The sequence below is a fragment of the Oreochromis aureus genome, linkage group 20 (assembly GCF_013358895.1).
Source record: "Oreochromis aureus strain Israel breed Guangdong linkage group 20, ZZ_aureus, whole genome shotgun sequence".
NCBI classification, from domain to species: domain Eukaryota; kingdom Metazoa; phylum Chordata; class Actinopteri; order Cichliformes; family Cichlidae; genus Oreochromis; species Oreochromis aureus.
The window spans coordinates 14,574,177-14,587,139 of NC_052961.1; the positions used below are offsets into that span (position 1 = coordinate 14,574,177).

Sequence of the window (12,963 nt, forward strand, 5' to 3'; positions counted from 1 at the left end):
CACTGAATCTTACCTTAGTTACGCTGCAATAGGCCTGGGCTCCAGGTCATGATGTGCTGAGTGTTTCTTCTTCACTTACCTCTTTTACTCACTCATGTGTTTGTACACCACTCTGCATGAATGCATCATCTCTGGCTCTCTTCCATGGTGTGTCTTTTGTATGTCCTGTCTTGCTAACGTTCACCCACAACCAGTTGGGCAGGTGGCTGCCCTCCCCTGAGCCTGGCTCTGCTTGAGATTACTTCCTGTTAAGAGGGTTGTTTAATTTTGGGGCTTTTCTCTGTATTATAAAGCCCAATAAGAAGCGCCTCAGGGTGAGTGCTGTTGTGTGTTGGCGCAATATAAATTGAACTGATTACTATTTATACACTATAATTAGAACTGTACTTGAAAATTCGTTTTAGAGATTTATTATGAGGGAATTCATGGTCAGGTCAAAATGGACCTGAACCATAGCATGACGGCATAGAAACATCAATATGAAACATTTAAAGAGTTAAATGTTTACATACTGTTTCATACTTGGACGATGCAGCTATATTCTTCTGGGGGGAATCGGTGACGTATGAGTATGTATGTAAAGCTGGATGCTGAATGATTGGTTGATTGTTTAAATCCCAGCAGGTTTGGGTGGTTCCTCCTTATGGAAAACAGAGAAGCGACTGGAAGCTATTCACTCATTCATTCATCTCACTGCAGCCCAGCACTACGGTACTACAGCTACTCTGTTGCGTTGTGAGCACTAACGGCATTAGCTAGCAAGCAACTGCTAAAATGACACGATTGAAGCGTTCAACGTGAAGTGGATGTCCAAAATGTGAAGCTCTGCCTGCATTTTTATGAACCTGGATCAGCGGGGAATCCGACAATCATCATCATCAGTGGTGCAGCAACAGCAGCAACGGAGGTGGTGGCTTCTTTTTAGTAAGGTAAGACCTGGATCATCAATAAAAGCTGAAGCTAATTTCAGATTGGCTGCATTAATGCGACTTAGTCGATATTTAACGCTAAATAGCCTAAGGAGGATATGGTAGCCGATATCAACAGTCTTTAATGACACACCGGACAGATAAGCAGACTATGATGGACACAGCGTTAGCTTAAGTTAGCAGCTAACTACTGACCTTAGCCAGCTGCTAGTCGGCTAATTGGTGGTGCTGATGCTGAGCTAACCAGGCTAACGATGAAGCTAAGGCAGGCTAAAGCTGCTTGTTTTAGAGACTAGCTTTTAATAAGTCTAATAAAAATTCATACTGTTCACAGATCGAATTTGGACTGCATTTAATTAAATCAGATTTGTATAGCAAAAACGATTCCAAAAACGTAGGAAGTGAAGGCTGAGATAAATTTGGAAAAAATATATAAAAAAAATAAAGATGGGTACTTTGAACAGTTTAAAGTCGATTAAAACATTTCAGAGGATTAATCCCACACACACACACACTACACTTGGTAACATCTCAAATGTGCATTTAATATTTATCTATAATATAAAATGAGTCATAAATGATAACATAAATGAATTATAAAATAAAGGGCAGGAGTATTTCCAGCTCCTTTAACATCCTGTGGAAAGGCTACTTCAGCTTCTTGAATGATACCTGATGAAAGCAGCATCAAATTGCTTTATTTCTGCTTTGTGGAGCAATGATGAGAATCAAACAACCTGAGAGGCTTTCCTGTTTCATAAACCAATATAATTTCTGAGACATTTTCCAGTGCATAACCTATTACTGTCACGTAAACAAATAAAAATGTAAATAAAAACTAAGCTTCCAGGCACCGGAGGCAGAGTTTTAAAATAAGTTTATTTACAGTGGGGGAGTCAGCACTTACAACGGTGTAGCAAATGTTTCAATAATTGTAGCTATTTGTAGATCAGAAAAAGAGTCTTACAGCTACACTAGTGTGGTGAAGGTGCCTGGACGTTTGCACAATATGACTGCAATGTAGCTGATCTAGTGGTATTTAAGTAAGATCATAATAATATGGCATTGAATCACTCAATACAATCTTCAAAAGTCAACCATCACAAACACACTGTGTGAAGGAGTCATGAGTGGCAGAGAATTCTGTGAGCATAGCTCCTAAAAAACATGTGAAGACAGTCTGATGATAGCAGGATGCCAGGTTCAGTGATAGCTGGAGCCTAAGATGGGTTCAAGGTGGGAGTGTGATTATATCAGAGATAAGCTCTAAAAACCTTCTTGTTTCTAGTGGTGACAGACAGATTGACAGCTTAGGTCAGATAGGAGTCTTCGTGGTCTAATGTTGCATACGGCAGTGTGATTTGGGAGAGGTGAAGGTATGATCTGGAGAGAAGAGGAATGAAAGACAAATACCTGTCAACTCATCAATACTGCTGCTCAACCATCCAAAGTACTGTGTGACACAGTATGCAGAGAATTCTGTGAGCATGTAAGACAGTCAGATAGCAGGCAGAGCTGGAGTGAAAGGGTAAGGTGGGAAAGGATGTCTGAGAAGGTTCTCAGTCATCCAGGTTCTAGTCGACAGACAGATTGACAGCTTTGGTCAGATAAAAGCGTCTGGACTTGTTTTACGGCAGTGTGATTTGGGAGAGGTGAAGGTTTCACTCTCATCCGAAAGCTTCTTCAGTTCTAAGGTCAAATCCAAAGAGTCCCAGATTTAAACCCAGTGGGAGTATCCCCCCAATGAGGGACAAAGGACCACAGGATAACCACAAAAGTGAAAGCGAGGCTTTACAAGATGGTAATCAGACCTCCTGTGACATAAGGTTTGCAGATGGTAGCACTAATAAAAAAAACAGAAGCCAGAGCTGGAGGTTGAAGATGTTAAGATATTCATCGAGAGTGACCAGAATGCACAGGATTTGAAATCAAATCAGAGGGTCAGCTCAGGTTGAGCAGTTTGAAGACAAAGTTAGAGAGGCAAACTGTGATGATTGGTCATATGTAGGTGGATAGTGGATATATTAGGCAAAGGATGGTGAATATGGAGCTGCCAGGCAGAATGAAAAGAGGAAGAGCTCAGAGGAGGTTCATGGATATAGTGAAGAAAGAAGAAGAAGACATGCTGACTCATAAAGGAAGCAAGAAGAAGAAGAATTTTAGTGCGTTTTGCACAGCTATGGGTTGTATTACAGAGTTTCTTTTGTATTGTCCACCACATAGTTGCGATCAGATCTCTAAAAACAGTTTTTTCTGGAAGTGTAGGTGCATTTGATGACACTTGCTGTGATGTTTAAACAAAACGTAATTTTTTTTATATGATTTGTTTTTAAACATTAATTGTTTGCATGTTTGTGTGCATGCTGTCTATAGGATCATGTGGTGGGCCTGGCCGTTCCTGCCTGCTCTGGTGCTTCTCTCAGAGCTCTCTGTGGTGAGAGTCCAGACGGCACCATGCCAAACCTGTAAAAAACTCACTGAGAGTTTCATTAAGGTAGTCCTTGTATCCAAAGAAACTGTCAATGCATGCTTGTCTTCTTTGAGCACGTTTAAAACCTTAACTTTTATTCTTTCTAGGGCTTGGAAAGAACAGCCAATAAGAACTTTGGGGGAGGAAATACTGCCTGGGAGGAGGAGAAGCTGGCTAAATATGCAACCAGGTAAGACTAAATTTTTGTTGGAGTACCTAGCAAACACCTGCTCATATATTCACTTTGTCTAATACGACTAGTTCCAACTTTTTGCTAAATTAAATTCACATAATAACTTATATTACTAGACATCATGCCCTCTGCATATTTGTATGATAGTTTTTGTAAATATTTGCCGAAAATTTTCTCCCGGAAAAGGTGGGGTTAAATCATATTTACGGGGTAGGGTGTTCTTACTTCATGACTATGTTGCTGTCTTTGTCCAAACTTGTCGTGTTCCAGTGAAACTCGTCTACTAGAGATAGTAGAATCTGCTTGTGAGAAAACAGATTTTGAATGTAACAGACTGCTGGAGCAGATAGAGGACCAAGTGGAGACATGGTGGTTCCACAGGTAAATTTTTCTCAGCAGCTTCTATGTTTTGTTTGTATGAAAACTGCTTTCATGCATGAACTTTTGTTAAATTGAGATGAATCGGAGCAGCAGGAAAAGGTCTTCTGACGCACATCTTAAAATGTAATTTAGAAGAATGAGTTGCCTGTAGAGTGTGTAGGAGGCACCGTCAGTTTCTCCTGTGTAATTGGGTTATGCTGATGTGTTTTGTCATGCCCGTGTCTTAACTTCCTTACTGATGTGATCTGTACATTATACAGACAGCAGGAAGCACCAGACCTGTTTGAGTGGCTGTGTATAGGGGAGCTGAGACTCTGCTGTCCACCTGGACACTTTGGACCTGACTGCAAAGGTGTGGCTTTAAACACAAGCTGCCTTACGTGTCAACACTGACGACCTAGTCGGTCCAAAAAAACCCTAAAATGCGTGAAACTCAGTGATGATCATCAGAATCATGCTAATTGAAAGTCTAGGTTTAAAGTGTAGCGCTGATATCCTGCTTATCCCATACAGAGTGTCCATCTGGACCTGGTGGCATATGTGGAGGTCTGGGCCGCTGTGAAGGGGAGGGTACTCGCCTTGGAGATGGAGAGTGTGTCTGTGATCCTGGGTACTCAGGCCATCTTTGCCAAAGCTGTGCTGATGGTTACTACAGAGAGAAAAGCTCCAATAACAGCATAGCAGCCTGTGCAGGTGCCACAGATTCAGATAATGGTTTCCACACTGTTAAATCCTGCCTGGGGTCATCTAAACTTGACCCTCACCCTGTGACTGTGTCTTTCATCCTTTGTAGCCTGCTACCACTCATGCAAGAAATGCTCGGGGCCGCAGGACTACAAATGTCTCGACTGCAAACCCGGCTGGATCCTTCATGACAACAAATGTGTTGGTGAGTTTGTGGCTTTAGAGTTCACTCAATAGCAATTCAGTGATTCGGTGCCAGCTTTCTGTCGTTTGACATGGCTTGTATGTCTCTTAGACATTGATGAATGCGGTACAGAGCTGGCTCGTTGCCCTTCTAACACCTACTGTCACAACACAGATGGATCATATGAATGCAGAGGTATGCTCTTTTCTCTAGTTACCATTTTCATTTTCCTGGACCTTATTAAATCGTGCATATTTTGTGCTGCTGCTGTAATAAGAGGCAGGTTTTTAGTTACATCTGGAGAATATGCGATAATACAGTTTCAGTAGTAGCTAAGTCTCATCACAAAATGTGAGTGGTGTTATTGTATGCTACTTCTCACAGTTCAAGGAATGTTTAAATCAAACTGCATAAAGATATGGACTCATTGGCCACTTAATTAGTTATACTTTGCTCTTAACGAGTTGGACCCCCTTTTGCCTTCAAATCTGCCTTAATTTTTCATGTCAAAAAGTCAACAAGTTCCATAAAACGTTCATCAGATATTTTGGTCCATATTCTCACGCTAGCATCATGCAGTTGCTGTAGATTTGTCAGATTAAAATGACTGATGGGAATCTCACATTCCACCACATTCCATAGTTGCTCTTTTGGGTTGATGCCTGTGGAGGCCATTTGAGTACAGTGAACTCACTGACGTGTTAGTAACATCGTGCGTTATCCTGCTGAAACGATGCTCGATGCTCAGGCCCAAAGTGATCCATGAAAATATTCCCCTTGCCATTACACCACCAGCAGCCTGAACCAGTGGTACAAGGCAGCATAGATCCATGTTTTCATGCTGTTTATGCCACATTCTGGTCCTTGCATCCAAATGTCACAGCAAAAATGGAGTCTCATCAGACCAGGCAGCCTTTTTCTAATCTTCTGTTGACCAACTTTGTGGTCAGCAGAAGTGTGTGGATTGCAGTCTGGATTTTCTTTTGCTGCTGTACACATCTGGTTCAAGGTCTGATGTGTTGTGAGTTCAGAGATGGTTGTAATTAGTGGGTATTTGAGTGACTTGTTAGCTTCCTTTCAACTTAAAGTATTCCAGCCATTGTCCTCTGACTTTTGGCATCAGCAAGACATTTTCATCCAGAGAACTGTCACTCATATTTTCTCTTCTCTTGGACCATTCTTTGTAAACCCTAGACATGGTTGTGTAGGAAGATGCTAGTAGATCAGTAGTTTCTAAAGTACTCATAGCCAGGCTGGCGTCAACATCCATGCCACATTCAAAGTCACTTAAATCACCTTTCATCTCCATTCTGATGCTTGGGTTGAACTTGTTTGCATGCTTGAAATGAGTCGCTGCCATGTAATTGGTAGAGATTTGTGTTCATAAGCAGTTAAACGGGTGTACCTAACATCGTGGCTGGTGACTGTACCATGCAAACGCATCTCAATTTGAATATGAAATGCAAAACAGTTGAGTCCAATTACTGGTTACTTGTTGTTTCTCTTTAGGTGGTGTAGGACAGAGTTTTTCTTCCACAAAGGAATTTGTGGGATTCCCAAAGAGTTACAATTGTAATATTGTAATTGTAATTTATTTGATCTAACCTCACTTGTTGACTACAAGTTATTTTAATCAATAATATTTGTGGTTTGTTTTAAGTAGTAAGAAAAAACTAAAAAAAAGGGCAAAGATATTTATCAAGTATGGTAACAAAGCCTCATTACTTTCATAGTAAAAGGACTTGATAAATGTGCATTGGTGTTCCTGGTTAAAAAATCTTTATTATAGCAATATGTAATGCTGACCACTGCACTTCTGGCATATGCAGGATGTGACCAGGCATGTGTGGGCTGCATGGGTAGTGGTCCTGCCCGCTGTAAAAAATGTGCACGTGGCTACAGATTGAAGGGAGCAAAGTGTCTTGGTATGTATATACAAACTGGCTACTGAACCTCAATATCAGTTTCCTTTTCTCTTTTCCTGATGTGTTTAAAGTGGTTTTCTTTGCGTCCTCTTACAGATATAGATGAATGTAGTGAACGTGCCATAGCATGCCCGGGACTCAATGAGGCCTGCATAAATGAGGAGGGCTCCTTCCACTGTGACTGTGCTAATGGCTTTATCAGAAGAGACAGCATCTGTGTTGAAAATAAACCTCCTGGTAAGAAAAAGCCATAAGGAATATGCAAACACACACACACACACACACACACATGCAGTGTACAGCTTCTCAGACCTCTTGGTTTCTTTTCCTTTTCCCTCTTCAGCTGGCCCAGAGAAGGGACTCTTTGACGATATGACAGATGATGAGGTCCTTGTACTGCAACAGATGTTCTTTGGAGTGGTAATCTGTGCCCTAGCCACCCTTGCTGCCAAGGGTGACATGGTCTTCACAGCTATTTTCATTGGAGGTGTGGCTGCTATGGCTGGATACTGGCTGACCGAGAAGGGAGACTACATGCTGGACGGATTTCTGAAGGGACGCTAGACTGCATTGGACCGTAGCTTGATTAAAAAGACCGGCCAATTTGGGTAAATAGGAATCAGTTTGAGGCAAGAAACTAGCTTTGCAATGCTAGACTTTCAGGGATTTACTTGTGACTGGGGAATTAATTTAAAGGGCGTGGGTTAATTTATGTCTATGAGTGACATCACATGGGAAGAAGTGAGAACTTGAAGAACATGAAGCCGTGAATCTTTAAGAGGAGTAACGAAGCATCACTGCACTGATAGAAAGGAACTGATCTTACTTCCCTACCTCAGCTGTGTTGGGAACAAGGGTGACATAAAGACCACTACTGATTGTGAAAATCTTATGCATTTTGAATATGATGTCTGGTCTTTGTCTCTCTTGAAAAGATTTTTTTCATCTACTCTATTCATGATGTCCATCTGCGTTTTCACCATTTCAGCTCCCCCTCCCTCCCATAGTTTGAATGGCACATGAGTTGTGAGTGTGTCAGGTTACTAATGCACTTGAACTTACTGCTGTGGGACATTGGGTAGGATGGAGATATCACAATTTCCCAAACCCCCCAGTGAAGCACTCGTAAAACTCTGGGATATTTACATTAAGAACAGCCATTTATTTATGTTCACAGAATAACTTTTTACCTCTTTGTCCCAGAATAATTCTTTGTAATAATAATGCATGATAATAGGATTGGAAATGAAAGATACAGCACCCTATCTATTTATTTGTCCTACTTGGCATGGAAGATAAACTTTTTAATAGCTGCTGGGTCACCAACATTACTTATTTAAGTACCAGGATCCTGTTACAGGAAGCGGGTTAAGCCAACAATGCTGAGTTTGTTAACCCTGAGAAACATTTTTTCAGTTCTAGAAATAGTTAACTACTTTTCATTTCCTCATTCAAAAGGCCACTGTTAAAGGTCAGAGCCAAGTAAATTATCCTGCAGAAGTCAGAATAAAATCTGTAGCTGTCAACCTGTCTGAACTCTACTGAATGTTACTAAAACAATGGGTGTTTAAATCATTCTAATCTGTATAAAGCTTTAGACACATGATGCTGATTAATGATTACTCGTTTGTCATGTTGTAATCAAGTGAAAATGAGGCGGCAAGGACTTTAAAGGACTCTAAAATGCGATTAAATATATTTTAAAGAGACTTGGTCCACATATTGTTGTTCGGTCATGAAATTTTGTCAACATTTTGAAAGAGACAGTTTCTAAAGTTTGGTGTCTGAACCTCAACATAGTTTCCACTGAAAATGGCCCAAACCAGTCTCGCCAGGTGTACCCAGATAGCAGTAGTGACCAGAAGTGGATCCATCAGCAGTGCTGAATAGTCTAACATTTTCTGACTTAATGTAAGAATACAGTAAATTGTGCCTTTTTACCGAGTCATCATTAAGCATAAACAAGCTAAATATAGTTGCAACTAAGTAAATACAACAAGGAACAAATTAAGCTTATTTGTTTCAGTTTTATGTGATAATCTTTATATTCCTCAGTTTGGACATATCCATAGATTGGGATACCTTTTTTTTTTTTTTTTATGTCATATCTGACAGTTTAAGCAATTTTTATCTACTTATGACACACACATACTGTCTCACTTTGCACCATATTTTTACTCTGTGCAAAACTGAAAAATAACTCTAGCAACAAAAAGACAAGTTATACTGCTGCTTGATTTTCTTTGTGGTGTCTTCTATCATTTGATGATGTACCCAGTGAAGGCAAGCCCTTCACTGGGTACATGCCAGTGCATGTCCTGTAGAACCAGTCAGAAGTGCCGGTATTCTCATAAGGTAACACCTGGAAACAACGGATGAAAATGCTGTGCAGTTCCACATGAATAGGATATTCCATTGTCAGAGTGTAACTGATGATTACTTTCTTTTTCTACTCATGCCTGCGTGTAACTTGGGGTTATTGTCGTCAGAGTTCAATGAACTTGCGGTAAACTTTAACGCTAAACAACTCAGTTCATTTTTAAACTCAGTTTTCTGAACTTCCTGGAACAGGACCCAGCTCTAATCTAGATACAAGCGTTTTGTGTTGCCTTTATTTTGAAGTGATATTTATGTTGTCATATTTTATTAATATTTTCTTTATATGTGTGTGTGTGTGTGTGTGTGTGTGTGTGTGTGTTATCAGCATATATTTTTTAGAGTTAAATTGTAATTCTGGGAGATACATTAGCATCATGTTGGATTGCCACTGAAGAGAGCGTCACTTTTTATCCGTCCAATTATCTATTTATGTTTATTTTAAATTATACTTGATTATTTTCCGAGTGTGGAATGTTGTCCAGAGTCAAAATTCATTAGCGATGTTTGCATTACAATAAAAATTCTGGCACTCATGTTGTTTTTTTTGTTTATTTATTTATTTGATCTTTGTTAGAGTCTCTGCTCCTACATGCATACACAAAACAAGGGGTAAAAGATCTGACATTTCCTGTGATTGCATGTTGCATTATATTTATAAATGACAGGGAAATCAAGAGTAGTTCATCACTGAGATAAACTCTTGGCACGAGTTAACCTTTATAATAAAAACACATTATCATTGTTATTATGTAGTCATGTTAAAAAGAAAGTACATACTCTTTCAGTTCTAAGGTTTTATTTACAGGATGTAATGATACAAAATAATCTGCTCCTTAAATTATGTAAATATAACCTCAGACAAAAAGTAAAGTAAAAATGCAGAAGCTGTTTTTTTTTTTTTGTTTGTTTGTTTTTTTGAAATTCAATAATTTGTAAAACCCATCTTCAGCAGCAATAACTTCAACTAACTGCTTTTCTGTGTGATTCTATCAGAGGAATTTTGTGCCACTCATTGCATCTTTGCTGCAGATCACTGAGGTTTGCAGGCATTTATTTATGCACAGCTCTGTCAATGTCTGGACTTTCTGTGGGCCACTGCAACACCTCGACTCTTCTCTTTTTCAGCCATTCGGTTTATTTGCTGTTGCGCTTGGGATCATTGTCCTTTCACATGACCTGGACTCACCTAAACTTCAGCTGTCAAACGGGTGGCTTCACGTTTGACTTTAGAGTACTTTGACATACAGAAGAGTTCACGCTTGATTCAATAACTGCAAATTGCCTGTGGCTGCAAAACATGGTGCTTGACAGGTGATATGAAGTGTTTGTACCAATGATGTTTGGTTTTCATGTGGCCACCCTTCCAAACAAGTCATACCTGTTCAGTCTTTTTTTTTATTATTATAGTGTTGTGAACTTTAACATTTAACATGATAACCGAGGTCGGCAGAGCCTTTTTGTTTTTGACAGTTTCTCCTCAGTGTTATGCAGTCGGACCCTGGGGTGAATTTCCTGGAACATCCACTCCTGGAAAGCTTAGTAACTATATTGAGTGCTTTTCACTTTTGAATACTCTTTATGACCATATATATATAATAATAATAATAATGGATTGGATTTCATATAGCGCTTTTCAAGGCACCCAAAGCGCTTTACAATGCCACTATTCATTCACTCTCACATTCACACACTGGTGGAGGCAAGCTACTGTTGTAGCCACAGCTGCCCTGGGGCAGACTGACATACTGACTGATATACCTCAGATTATTGCTAATAATCTTGCTGGTTATCAATAAATTAAGAGGAAACAGATCAGCTCACCTAGTGTTGCTTACTTTCTGAATTTCTATGGAAGTAATAAGGGTGTACTAACTTTGTCAAACACTGCTTCTGTATTTTGTCTAAATTTGTGTTTAAATAAATGATGACATTGTATGATATGTTCACATGAGGTTGTATTGACCTGATTTTAAGATTTGCCGAAGACCGGATAGGTTGTTTGTTTTTTTTTAATAACCTGATACAAAAACTGTGAATTGAAAGAATCCAAATGTAATCCAAAAATGTTTTAAAATTAGTTCCTTTAGTGATCCTGCACTGTACATTTGGGATCCCATTTTTCCACCTGACACACATGCTACAGTGAGGCCTGAGTCTGACGTTTTGACCTCCCGGGGAGGTTTGACCTATTTCAGTGTTCCACTCCAGTTGATGGGGTTGAGGCGCAGCAGCTCTCTTTCATTCAGGGCCTCCTGGGAACGTGTTAGTGCTCTGTCCCTCCAGCTCTGCTCCATTAGCTGTTCACAAGCAGAGAAAGAAACAAGAAGGAAAAAAAAACCACCCACACTCAGACACTTACTGTATTTTTGTAACCTGAGAGCATGATGAAACATTTCCAGGGCACTACTGGATGGGGCCATAACCACAAAAGCATTAATAGTGGATATATAATGTATGTGAGGGGCTGTACCCTCTTGTTCTCATCTCTGTACACCGCCATTGCTTTGCTGTGCTGGATCCTTTGCTCTCGTTCACTGGCCAGATCGAGACGGTCTGCTTCTCGGAGAGTCTCTGCTTCCTTTATTTTATTGGCCAGCTGCAGCTTTATTGCTGCACATTTCTCCTCCATTTGTCTCTTCAGCTGCTCTCGCAACTCCTTCCTATGGAGATAAAAAGAGCAGCTTTTCTTTGCCAGAAACAACTCATGCTGTTGTTTTTCAATATAAAAAGGTCAATGCTATCCTCCGCTATTTTACCTGTACTCTTCTCTCTCATTGCTGGTTCCATAGAAGGGTTTTCGCCATACCTGATGATATCTGACACAGCAGCTTTCAGTCATTGTCTTTGAAGTTAGCTCTTCAAAGAAAAGATGGAAATGGAACAAGTGATTCAGTGATAGTGAAATTATTTAGTGCACCTACCTGTAATGCTCTCTTCTCTGCATGATCAGTGTCCTCTGGTGGTTGTGTTGGTGAACATCTGGTGTCTCCAGACTGACGGTGCGTTTATGGACAAATGGTGGGTGTAAAGGGTTCAATCTGGGAATACTCTAAGGAGGATATTTATGGATCAGTTTGTTTTTTTCTTGTTTTTTTTAAAACAATATATTTCTATGATAAACCACACAATTAAGAAATCTCTGCATACCTGATTGCTTTTCCAAAACTGTGCGGAGTCTGAAATTACGGGAAATTTCACGGTTGTATCCAACAGGCAGCGACCTTGCCGGACAGGAGGTGCGCGAGGAATACAGACTGGTGTGGAAGCTATGGAGATGGCTGCTGTGAGGATAAAGAAGTGAACAGAATTAAAGAATTAAAGGAGAAACTTTTAAATAAAACCAGTAATGCTTAAAAAAAAAGGACAACAAATGGAAAACAAAATCTCTCCTTACGTAGTTTCATCTTATACTTCACACTTCTATTCGCACACCAGAGGAGTCCAATGAAACTTTCAGAACTTCCAGAGCTCTACTTTTCCTCTTAAAGGTGTAGTTGCCTTAGCATTAAATCAACATGCAACAACACACATAAAAAAAAAAAAATCCAAATTTAAATATACTGATTGCTATGTGGTGCTGCCTAGAGATTATACTGACGTACAGATGTATGTGTTGTGTCTTGTGGTGGCAACAGTTGCCTTGGGAATCAAGTTACACCCTGTCAAAAGAAAGCTACTGAATGGAGTGGTACGGATCAATGCACTCATAAAGAAAGATTAGACTGTGCCAATAGCTATATTTAGGGGGTGTCCCCGGATCTCATCTATGTAGAAAGCCTGAGGCAAGAAGGCTGAATAAACCACTCATGAATCATTTC

General features: G+C 39.9%; 2 protein-coding genes across 3 annotated transcripts; one reads left to right on the forward strand and one right to left on the reverse strand.

The window, feature by feature from the left end:
* The first annotated feature begins 486 nt into the window (after positions 1–486).
* LOC116331251 (protein disulfide isomerase Creld1) lies at positions 487–7,874 on the forward strand. Its single transcript, XM_031753862.2, has 11 exons — positions 487–929; positions 3,303–3,423; positions 3,507–3,589; positions 3,863–3,973; positions 4,234–4,325; positions 4,487–4,666; positions 4,767–4,862; positions 4,953–5,036; positions 6,671–6,766; positions 6,863–7,003; positions 7,110–7,874. Exons 2-11 carry the CDS (start codon positions 3,307–3,309, stop codon positions 7,328–7,330), a joined length of 1,221 nt encoding a protein of 406 aa, XP_031609722.1. The 5' UTR covers positions 487–929; positions 3,303–3,306; the 3' UTR covers positions 7,331–7,874.
* A 1,854-nt stretch (positions 7,875–9,728) lies between these two features.
* Positions 9,729–12,828, reverse strand: LOC116331059. Of its 2 annotated transcripts, XM_039604159.1 has the most exons (6): positions 12,540–12,828; positions 12,293–12,426; positions 12,067–12,194; positions 11,902–11,961; positions 11,616–11,805; positions 9,729–11,442 (listed from the first exon to the last, which is right to left on the reverse strand). In XM_039604159.1, exons 1-6 carry the CDS (start codon positions 12,547–12,549, stop codon positions 11,332–11,334), a joined length of 633 nt encoding a protein of 210 aa, XP_039460093.1. In that variant the 5' UTR covers positions 12,550–12,828; the 3' UTR covers positions 9,729–11,331. The 2 variants fall into 2 exon arrangements, with proteins under 2 accessions (XP_039460093.1, XP_039460092.1); XM_039604158.1 differs by lacking the exon at positions 9,729–11,442 and having other exon boundaries at positions 11,465–11,805.
* Positions 12,829–12,963: the final 135 nt, after the last annotated feature.

Excerpts from the sequence above, each read along its gene's own strand:
- LOC116331251 (XM_031753862.2), top strand. The coding sequence starts at position 3,307 with ATGTGGTGGGCCTGGCCGTTCCTGCCTGCTCTGGTGCTTCTCTCAGAG. Across the intron at positions 3,590-3,862 it reads CTGGCTAAATATGCAACCAG|TGAAACTCGTCTACTAGAGA; the intron begins GTAAGACTAAAT and ends GTCGTGTTCCAG. Across the intron at positions 4,326-4,486 it reads CTTTGGACCTGACTGCAAAG|AGTGTCCATCTGGACCTGGT; the intron begins GTGTGGCTTTAA and ends TATCCCATACAG.
- LOC116331059 (XM_039604158.1), bottom strand. Across the intron at positions 12,195-12,292 it reads AGTTTTGGAAAAGCAATCAG|AGTATTCCCAGATTGAACCC; the intron begins GTATGCAGAGAT and ends TATCCTCCTTAG. Across the intron at positions 11,962-12,066 it reads CAGAGAAGAGAGCATTACAG|ATATCATCAGGTATGGCGAA; the intron begins GTAGGTGCACTA and ends CTGCTGTGTCAG.